The sequence below is a fragment of the Euphorbia lathyris genome, chromosome 9 (assembly GCF_963576675.1).
Source record: "Euphorbia lathyris chromosome 9, ddEupLath1.1, whole genome shotgun sequence".
NCBI classification, from domain to species: Eukaryota; Viridiplantae; Streptophyta; class Magnoliopsida; order Malpighiales; family Euphorbiaceae; genus Euphorbia; species Euphorbia lathyris.
Window position 1 is genome coordinate 29244330 of NC_088918.1, and position 10454 is coordinate 29254783.

A 10454-nucleotide genomic window follows, 5' to 3' on the forward strand; every position below is an offset into this window, starting at 1 on the left:
CTTTACCAAACAGGGCCATTATTTAAAGATTGTTTGGATGATAATATTTGAAGGTAGGTGAGGATAAGTGTAATTAGATAATTTTATTTGTTTTGAGGTGCACTAGAAAGCATAGTAAGTGAGGATAGATTAGGGTAATTTTTTTTACACTCTAAATTGGAGGGTAATCATGGTACATTTTTTTTTTCTAAAATTACTTTTGATCTTTTATTTTCGGCTTAATATATCATTTGCTCTTGAACTTGTCCAAAAATTTTGATTGGCCTTTGAACTTTCAAAGCGTCTCGATAGCTCCATGAATTTGCATAAAATATTCAGTTAGCCTCCTAAACTTGCGTAAAATATAACCAATTAATCACTCGGTTGTAAACAAGTAAGTTAAATGCGAAAGATATGTTGCACGTGCCTTAAGAATGTTATTACATAATTCACAAAATAGATTAAAATATATTAAAAAAAGTTCTTATTTGTTCAACTATAAAACTTTTTCTTCTCTAATATTAGAATCGCATACATTGACCTTAGTCGTTTTACCTTTTTAAGATGTGTACAACATATTTTCCGCATTTAACTTACTTTTTTACAATCGAGTGATTAATTGATTACATTTTACGTAAATCCAGAAGGCTAATTGAACATTTTATGCAAATTCAATGGGCTATCGAAACACTTTGAAAGTTCAGAGGTCCAATCAAATTTTTTGACAAATTCAAGAGACAAACGATGTATTAAGCTCTTATTTTATTTATACAAATGAAATGATACAAGAATAATTTTATATATAATTACATTATTAAATTATCACTTATCTTACATTTCCTACAAAACACAATAAGTTATTTCATAAACCTCACTTACTTCGATTTTATATTACTTTATTTTAATTATACTCCTCCAAGATTTTAGTCAACAAAAACAGTTTGTCGACTGTCAGATTAGTCAAATTTGTTTATGTTATGTGAATCATAATAATATTGCTTTGCGTATTGTTATTTGGGAAGATTTAGTCAACGAAATGTAGTAGCCAACCCAACAAGTTTCCTTGCCAGGTGTAACCGCCCAAACAAAACTCAAAACATACATATCTTCCTTTGGTTTTGGTCAATAGTCTCAACCAAATATAACAACCATTAATTTAATTACCTGATTAACAATTTACACAACAAATTGGAGTGTACTTTTTTTTTTCTCCTATATTTTAAAATTCTATACTGGTCCGTTCATACAAATAATAACATATTAACCGTTAAATTGACGTGACATCATTTGAATGGACAAGACTAGACCTTTTGTTTTAAAAAAACATATTAACCGTTAAATTGACGTTACAAGACAAATAATAACATATTAACCGTTAAATTGACGTGACATCATTTGAATGGACAGATCATCTTTGTTGAATCTGGATTTCATGCACGTCAGGAAAATAAAGGCAGCAACCAAACTCGCTACTGCTCCTAAAGCAATTGCAACCATTTTTCCTGTATCCGATCTCTTTTCCTCTATCATCAATACCATACTATAGTTAATAAAGTTAAACTTGACAAAAAATCAACAACAAAAGAAAATGCATTAGTAATCAAGGTTATAAAACAGGTTAGGTGCTAATCAGACGGATATGGTCTGTGAGAATTAGTCGGAGAGTAATCAGATTTGTATTATTTTTGTAGTTTTTATTCATAAATCAAGAAGATTGTTAAATAAATCAATTAAAATATATATTATACTATCTAAAAACACGTATAAACATCAACATTTTAACATCAATATCATTGAAACAACTCAAACAACACAAGTACAATAAAACATTCATAAATTAAGACTCGATAAATTAATAATCTTTTTAAAATAATAATTTCTTCTGGTCCCGGCTTGGGTCAATTCTAAAAATGATTAATTTTAATAAATTAATAAGATAATAATTTTTTGGGCCAACCCTTTATAAATATTTTTTTTATTATCTCTATAAATTAATAATTTCTCAAATACATATACCAAATATATATAGATATATACTTAGGATAATTTAGCAAAATTGTGAGAAGCCATTTTTGGTATCATTTGAAAAAACACTCCATAGAAATTTATATGGTAATTCATTAATTATGATACATTGAATATTTTTAATATAAGTACAATGAACTTTCAAGTTCAATTAACTTATATAATCCATATTTACTTTTATTACGTAGAAATATGATGAATATAGTTCATTGATTTTAGACAAAATTTTATTTAAATTAGTAATTTAAAATTTATTTTTAAAGAAATTTAAAATTATTCTATAAATTAATAATTTATTTATTAATTAATGTCTTTATAAATTAATAAAATTTTATGGTCCCTACATTATTAATTTATAGAGGTTTTACTGTAATATTATCCACCAACAGTTATTAAATAATGTCATTAAAGTCTTAAATCATATCATGAAACGCAATCAAACCAAAATATTCGAAAATAATAAACACAATTCACAAATAACATGCGATAATGTTCAAAAGTGAATTATAATAAAAAAAATGCTTTTGTCATGGTTGCTTAGGCGGTATCCATGGCTTAGACGAAGCCCAAACGGTTAAAAATCACTTGTGAGCTAAAAAACGCTAGAAGGGACTAATCATAGAAAATCAGGACAGATTCTTGATTCCGAACACCTAGACGGGGCCTAGGCAGTTCAGACGACTTTAGTTTTGAATAGTGTTAGTAATACAAAACTTCGTATAAAAATGAACAAATTGATTATCCTAAAACGACATCTATTAGAGACGGGTTGAAGTAATTACCTTGGTACAGTTTAAGAGCATAGCTGAGAAAGCAATTATCCAAGTAAACCTTTCCCCAAACTGAAGAACCACAATCCATACGAGCAATTTCAGCAGCAAACCCTAAACATTCACTACAATCACATCCCATTACATCCCTTTCACACTCTCCAATCACATTAACATTTCCATAATCCTTTTCATAATGATAAAACCCTTTTTCTTCACCCATTCCTTCTTCCATCTCCAAAAAAGCTGCGTCCCTCACCTCTACAAAACCAAGCTCCTCCGCCTTCTCCTCACTGCACGTTTCGTGCAGCAGCTCGTGTTTTCGCGACGTTTCTTCGACGAATTCATCCGTTTCGTACTTCAAATAACACCCGTTGAGCTCAATTCTAGCTGCCACAGCTTGTTTACATGTTAAGTGTTGAGGAAGTGTGTTGATGCAGTTGTAGCATTGGTGTTTGTCTAAATTGCCTCTGCATTGGTAGAGCCCGGAGATGCCGGTTTGGGCCCCGCCGCCCGCGGTGGTTTTGTAGAAGTTGGAGTGGGAGGATTGGGGTATGAGTTGTTGGAAGAAGGAGGAGAGGGAATTATGAGGTGAAAGTGTTTGTGTTTGGTTTGAACATTTTGTGTATATTAAGGAGTTGTAATGTTGGGAATCATGGGATTTAATGAGGGGAAGAAAGAGGATGATACTGGTTAATAAAATTGTAGTTTCTGATATCATTGGGGATGATTTTTTCCAGTTCATTTTCTGATTAATTGGAAATTTCTAAGTTTAATTGCAAATTAATATATATGGTGCAACAATTAGAAATTAAATAATAATGAGGTGACTTGAAGATTTGAGATTGCAGTTTATATACATTCAAACCTAACTTTGGTCTACCAGCACTACCACAACTTAATTACTTATTGACTTTTCATTACTGGTAATGTTTTAAATGAAGTGTGAATTTAGTGATAACGTATGAAATTGTGTAAATTTAATCGTAACGTCTGCAAGCAAGATCAATTTTAGCCATACATTATCAAAATATAGAAAAAATTGCTTTCGTTGGTATTTAACTGTTACTCCAGACCTTCCAAATATCTGTCATGTCTAAGATATTTAGTGTATTAGTAATAAAATTACAAAAATGCGGTTAAAATACTAAAAACTAAATATGCTATTGGATCGTTGGCTTTGCAAGGAATATCGCTCACTGTCCCATTACCAAGGCAGAGCTTTGGGGTCTTTTTGAGGGTCTCTCTCTAGCTTGGACCAAGGAGCTGCGTTTTGTTGAGTTGGAATCGGATAGCCAACCTATGATCAGTATGATTCAGGAACGAGAGCAATGCCCCAACGACTTTCATAATTTGGTTAATGCCATTGAGGATCTGCTGAGTCGTGACTGGATGGTAACCGTCTCCCACATCTACTGTGAAGGAAACAGAAGTGCGGACGGTTTAGCGAACCTTGCCTATGATCTTCCTTTGGGCTTGCACATCTTTGACCAACCCCCTAGAGAAATTCAAGACCTTCTCCTTCAGGACGTCTTAGGGATCTCCTTTCCCAGGCTTTGTTCTCTGTAGCCCCTAGGCTACTCTTTCTAATAAAAAAATCACATTTTTTTTTCAAACGGTATAAAATATTTATTGTGTTATTAATATAGTTACAAAAACACCACAAAAATGTATGAAACTGCTTCCATTTATTGATAAACTTGTTTGGAATGTCTGGTGTGACAGTTAAATAACAGTCAAACCAGTCTTTTCAAACTTTCAATAGCACGAGTCTAAAATTGATCTTATTATTTCATACGTTAGAGCCAAATCTACACTTCGCTTAAAACGTTAGAGTTAAATTATATATATACAATTAATTTTGGCATACTATCATTTTATTTTCAAAGGATTTCACTTATGTTTCCTTAAGCAATGGCAATTAGGCTCTTTTTTTTTACTGAAATTAAGTAAACTAAACTTAACTGAATACTACTGAAACTGAAATTATAATATAATCTTTTAAAAATAGCAGTAATTAAAATAAAAGACTTATAAAAATAATATTGGTTCTAATAACAATAATAATAATCATCATCATCGTAAATAATTATAATAAATCATTATAATTATAATAAGTAATGATAAATTACCGAACTGAACTGAATGCTATTTAACTAAACTGGACTGAAATTACTGATACTGAAATTAAGTGACAAAGAATAAAGCCTTATTCTCATCTTTTTTCCCTCTTTGTCAAAGTCTCATCATCGGTCAAATACACAACCTTTCTTATTTTCTGAATCTTTTTTGAGGAGGAAGAGGAATTCCTCCTCCCACTGGATTAGATCTCCTGTGTTTTTTTTATTGTTGTTATTTTATTTTTCATCTGTATACATGTATTTCATCCAATCTATTTATTCGTTTGAATTATATCTATTATCTATTATTCTTTCATTTAAACCTTTTTCGAATTTAATAAGAGCAAAAACGGTTTATCTTGTTCGCGAATCAATAGATCTACGTGGTTACAACAAAAAAAAATGACTCAGATTCGAACATTCGAAGTGGTCTAAATGATGATGATTGGATTGCAGATGTTTTTTTAAGGATTTGAATTTGCGAGAAGTATATGTTTTCTTGTTCTTTTGCATTTTTTTATACATTCTATGGTTATTTTTGCTCTTTGTAATCTTTTTAGTCCTTTTGTGGATCATGTAAGTTGTAAATAATTTGTAAAAAGTGGATTTTTATGTAATTTTCCCATAGTTAAAAAAAGAGTATTAATTTAGGCATCGATAACGAAATGTGATACGTCATTCATATTACTCTATTATGTTCTGATTTCTCTCTTCGCGTATAATTGATAAACTTAACAGAATAATATGAACGACGTGCCACGTTTTGTTATCTCTTTCTTTTATGGTTTATGGTAGCCCTATTACAATTTACAAGATAAAGATGGATGTTATAACAATTTGGAATTGGAAAAAGATTTAGGAAATTTGCATAAGGAGATTGAAGATTGTAAAAGTTTTTTCTTTTGGGAGAGATAAAATCAGAATTTGGGAGAAAAAAAAAAGTTAAGGGTAATATTGTATTTTTTTTTATGTTAGTTGAGTATATTGTGAATCTTAATTTTTGATTAAATTGGTCAAATTTGTATTGACCGGTTATTGACTAGTAACAATGTACTAAAAATTATCATGTCATTGTTACATCCGATATATTTTAAGAACAAAATGAAATGAACTATACTAAAGTTCAGATATCACAAGTGTAAACTCTCCATAGGATAGCTAACATATTTAATAAGTCGAATCGCTTGAAGAATTGGAACTCTTTTGATGAATTGGAAGATATTATGGGATTTTAAAGCCCATCCAGCCAACCTTCCTGATGTCTCCACTCTTTAGAGGATCTTTCTCAATGGCATGTCAGTTGGAATCTTTCTCAAGTATTTTGTCACTTTTAGTAAATTAATTTCTATATGTTATTTTGAGCTTTATTTGTACCCAAAATTAAGAAATTAAATTACAAAAAATAAATCAAATTTGACTTGTTAATTAAAAAGGATTTTTGGTAGGATAATTAATTAATTTTGGATGAATTATCTAAATAATATTTTATGAGATTATGTGCAGATTTTTAGAGATAAAGGTGAAGATTTTAAGGACCAGAATCGGGATGCTTTTCTGACCAGATTCATTGGACTCAGGCTTTCTAACCAGATTCATTGAACTTAGTTAAGAGTACAAATTCAAATAAAAATCCTGCATAATATTTTGGCAGATTTTTAGGGATTATCTTTGGGCTTTTTGTATTTAAATAATTGGATTTTCCATCCTCAGAAATTAAATTAGTTTTTATTAGATAATGTTTGAAGAGTTAGTTTTTCATTAGAATAGCTTTTCGTTAATTAGTGTTTCATTAGAATAGCTTTTTATTAATTAGTCTTTAATTAGAATAGCTTTTAGTTTTTCATTATAAATAGTTCCATTAGTTAGGAATAATCAAGAAGTTTGTAATTAGTTTTTCATCAATCAGTTTTTAGTTTTTAGTTTTAGAATTAGTTCATAGTTTGTATTCCAAAGTTTATTTAATAAATTTCTTTCACCTTGATAACAAAATTCATCCTCTTCCATTATGCCATTAACACCTGAGAAAACTCATTTTTCATCCATTCCACAAATTCTCAAGTTCAGGAAGATGACCGCTTGAGTTGACAGGTTTCAAAATAGGTTTTTACCCTTTTTATTTCTGTTTACTTTTAGATCCTACATATGAATCCTAAATTGGTTTTAACATGCGACAATTTTCTTCCATCTTTAATATGAATATTAGTTTACATATTTATGAGTTTTTAATATTTGCCTAGCATATTAATTAAATCATTCAATAATCCAAATATAATCTTGGCTCATATCGCGAGTCGAATTTGATTCTCTGTAATTAAAGAACATATTGAAATTGACGACTTCATAGTTGGTAAGACCCAAATTGCCGAACCTTAAAGCTAGTTTTGGTTTGACAAGAGAATAACGAACTAGGGAACCCTAGAAGGATAAGTAGGTTTAATCTTTAAGTATGACTACGCCATATTGAATTTCTTATGATCATAAATCGAATGTTATTGAATATTTGTTTTATTGTACCATTATCATTCTCACTTTTGGGAATTTATGAATAGCTTTGGATTATATTAGGAGTAGATTAATTTAGAACAACAACCCTTCAATCTAAACCCTCGTTGCCTAGATAACTTAGAAGCCTAGTAGTTTGGTACTTGCGGTATAAATCCTGTGGATTTGATATCTGGACTTGTCCAAATTTATTACTTGATAACGACGTGGTATACTTATCCCTTAACAAGCTTTCGAGTAGTCGCTCGGAGGCACATCAAAGGCCCCAAGCCCATGGCAAGGGCTTATAAATAAGCCAATGGGATATCCCACAGAGATACACATATGTTAACCTAAGCACTTCGACTGATTATTTGACACCTCGCCTAGGACCTCTGACTGTCTTAAGCTCCGGAGTGTTTGCAGGGACCGATCCCCCCACAGAGACGGAATCAAAGGAAATCAGGCGACTCGGCGAGGAGCTCCCTAACCGGATCGAACTTCCAAACCAATCACTGTAGTTCGCAACCTGATTAACATGTAATTGTTTTTTTTTTAAATATTTTAAACTCATGTGGAGTATGTTATAAAGATTTTTCTTGGTCTCCTATGTATGTATGATAAATTTGGTTAATACTCAATAAAAGTTCGAGTCGGTCAAAACTCAATTCAAGAGATACGACTTGAAATATTATAAGTAGCGAATACCAAACCTATCTAGATTGAGATTCTGTTCGGCTCGTTTGCACAACTAATTGTTACCGGAAAGAGTAGAAAATGGACCTCTATCTTAATTGTTGGGAGGATTGCTCAAAACCACTATACCATATAAGAAATAAAGAAAGGAGACAGGCCTAACAATTCAATACATGCATGATTGGTAACATATATATATGCTTGAAATTAAGGATCATAATTGGCATTAAAAGAAGTAGAAAGCAAAAACAAAAACTGTGGTAAATCTTCCTATGATCATCCCTCCCTCTTCACTCCACATCCTCACATTCTAATTACAATTGTACATCAACAACAAACAACCTTAACGGTTTTGATCATATAGACGTTAATGGTCATTTAGAATTTGATCATTTACCGTTAAATCTAGGCTTATTAATATCCAATGGTCGAGCATCCTAAATACACCTCTTTAGAGCCAAAAACACCAACATATACTAATCTCATAAGTACGATGAGCTATTCGCTGAACTCAGGTGACATACTTGTCCTTCATATTTCCGGCTACTACCTCCGCCACAACTTATAGATATCTCACACCCGAAAACGTTCCCGAAACACGTAAATAACCCCGGATTTGAGTTTGATCGTCCCCGCCGGAGCTTCGATCTCCTGCTTTTCGACTTCATTTTCTTAGCATCACTGTCATAAATCGGAGGCAATTCCGTTCTCCATCTTTCTAGCTTCGTTCTTAAACCTTCAGCACTATCACTCTCTGTCCAATCTTCGAGTATCGAGCTTCCATCCGATCTCTGAGGAGGCGTCGGGGCCTGCCCCGGTGGTTTAATCAACCCTTTCGCTATCGCTGCTGCTACTATAGACGCGGAGGGTCCTAAATCGGAGACCATGCTTGCACGGCCGTTATCAAGGGTACAATAATCTCTATCTCTTTCTCTTTCTCTTTCTCTTTCTCTTTCTTTTTCTTTGCTACTTCTAGTATCCATTGTTAATGAACTTGTTAACGAACCGGGATTAACACAAGAAGTTCTCGGCATCCCGGATAATCCACCTGCCATTACATTACTTGCTCTAACCCCAAATTCATCCGCGGAGTTCAAATCGGTGTGTTCACTCCGCGTTCTACGTAATTGAGCCGTTTTTTCCTCCATACTTTGTTTATTATTCGCTTTGGCGTCGATTAGGTCATGAACTCCAACCGCCGACGCACTAAGATCTGTATACAAAGGCATACTCCGCATCGTACTATCTAAGAGCTGGACGCCCATGTTAAGTATCCCTTGCGGACGGCCGGACGGGCGACGGATCTGAAGAGCAACGAATCGCATTTTGGAATTATTCGTCGGAGCGGAAGGGAAGAGATTACTGATTAGTACTCGAACGGAACCGATCTGAACATCGCGAAGCCAAGCAGCAGCGTAAATCTCAATCATTATAGCAGAAGTATCTGAATTCAAAAAAGTATCGTCTACTCGGAAGACGAATTTCTCGTTCCATTGAGGATTAGTGTTTCCGGTCTGATCAATCCTGGTGGTGAGTTTTCGCTCGGAGTGAACCCAAACGATGGCGTATGTACGCATTGATTTGGAAACCGGAGCCAAATCCTGAGCGGAGATGACATTGATTTCGAGAAGCTGGAAAGGATGAACGTTGGAAGTCATGGTGACGGTGACCGGAGGGAGGCGGACGGGAAACAGAAGAAGAAGATGTTTATCTTTATCTATCTTTGTTTCCAGACGCCGCCCAAAGCTGAGGAGATGGAGGGCATGGAAAGAGGGAATGTATGAAAGAGTAAGGAGTATAAATGTGGTAGAGAAGGAAGCTCCGAAATACAAGTTATGTCTCTCTTACTTTCTTGCGCCTTTATCTCCTCTCCGGATATTTTTTATCTCGTTATTTTTATATTTAGTCCATGGATTTATTTAATTAATTATATGATTTATCTTTCAAATGTTTTCATTTATAAATTCCATTGTAAAAACATCTCTAGTGGTCCGTTTTTAATGGAGGTGGCAATTTTGTGTTTCGTGTCAAAATCGTGTTATTTACTAATATATATGTTTCATATAGAAAAGTTATTTTCGTGTCATTCGGGTTTTCTCAGTAAACCGTGTTTTCATATTGAAAATTATAATCCCTTAAAGGATTTATTGGGAAATACCAAAAATATATTAGTTGTATTCAACTATTAGACAAAATATCTCAAGACGTCGAGATAACTAATTCTAGCAACGTATGAGATAGAGACAGAGTCACGCATATGTCTCCTAAGCATTTGATCTGGTGTGTATATCACATGCGGCATGTGTCGCCGTGCATAATTAAAAAGCAATTGTAATGACTGAAATCATGGGTATGGGAACAACGGTTATATTCTTTTTTAGAG

At 32.9% G+C, this 10454-nt stretch overlaps 2 protein-coding genes across 2 annotated transcripts; both read right to left on the reverse strand.

The window, feature by feature from the left end:
* Nucleotides 1-1261: 1261 nt before the first annotated feature.
* LOC136205383 (plasmodesmata-located protein 3-like) lies at nt 1262-3501 on the reverse strand. The gene is made up of 2 exons (XM_065995943.1): nt 2787-3501; nt 1262-1502 (listed from the first exon to the last, which is right to left on the reverse strand). Exons 1-2 carry the CDS (start codon nt 3493-3495, stop codon nt 1348-1350), a joined length of 864 nt encoding a protein of 287 aa, XP_065852015.1. The 5' UTR covers nt 3496-3501; the 3' UTR covers nt 1262-1347.
* Nucleotides 3502-8245: 4744 nt separating this feature from the next.
* On the reverse strand, nt 8246-10044 carry LOC136206536 (uncharacterized). The gene has a single exon (XM_065997620.1). The coding sequence runs from the start codon at nt 9727-9729 to the stop codon at nt 8554-8556; it is 1176 nt and encodes a 391-aa protein (XP_065853692.1). The 5' UTR covers nt 9730-10044; the 3' UTR covers nt 8246-8553.
* Between the last annotated feature and the right edge of the window lie 410 nt (nt 10045-10454).

What these genes read in the sequence shown, in the direction of transcription:
- LOC136205383 (XM_065995943.1), bottom strand. Translation starts at nt 3,495, where the DNA reads ATGATATCAGAAACTACAATTTTATTAACCAGTATCATCCTCTTTCTT. An exon ending in TGCTCTTAAACTGTACCAAG is followed by an intron (nt 1,503 to 2,786) that starts GTAATTACTTCA and finishes TATTGATGATAG; the next exon opens with AGGAAAAGAGATCGGATACA.
- LOC136206536 (XM_065997620.1), bottom strand. Translation starts at nt 9,729, where the DNA reads ATGACTTCCAACGTTCATCCTTTCCAGCTTCTCGAAATCAATGTCATC.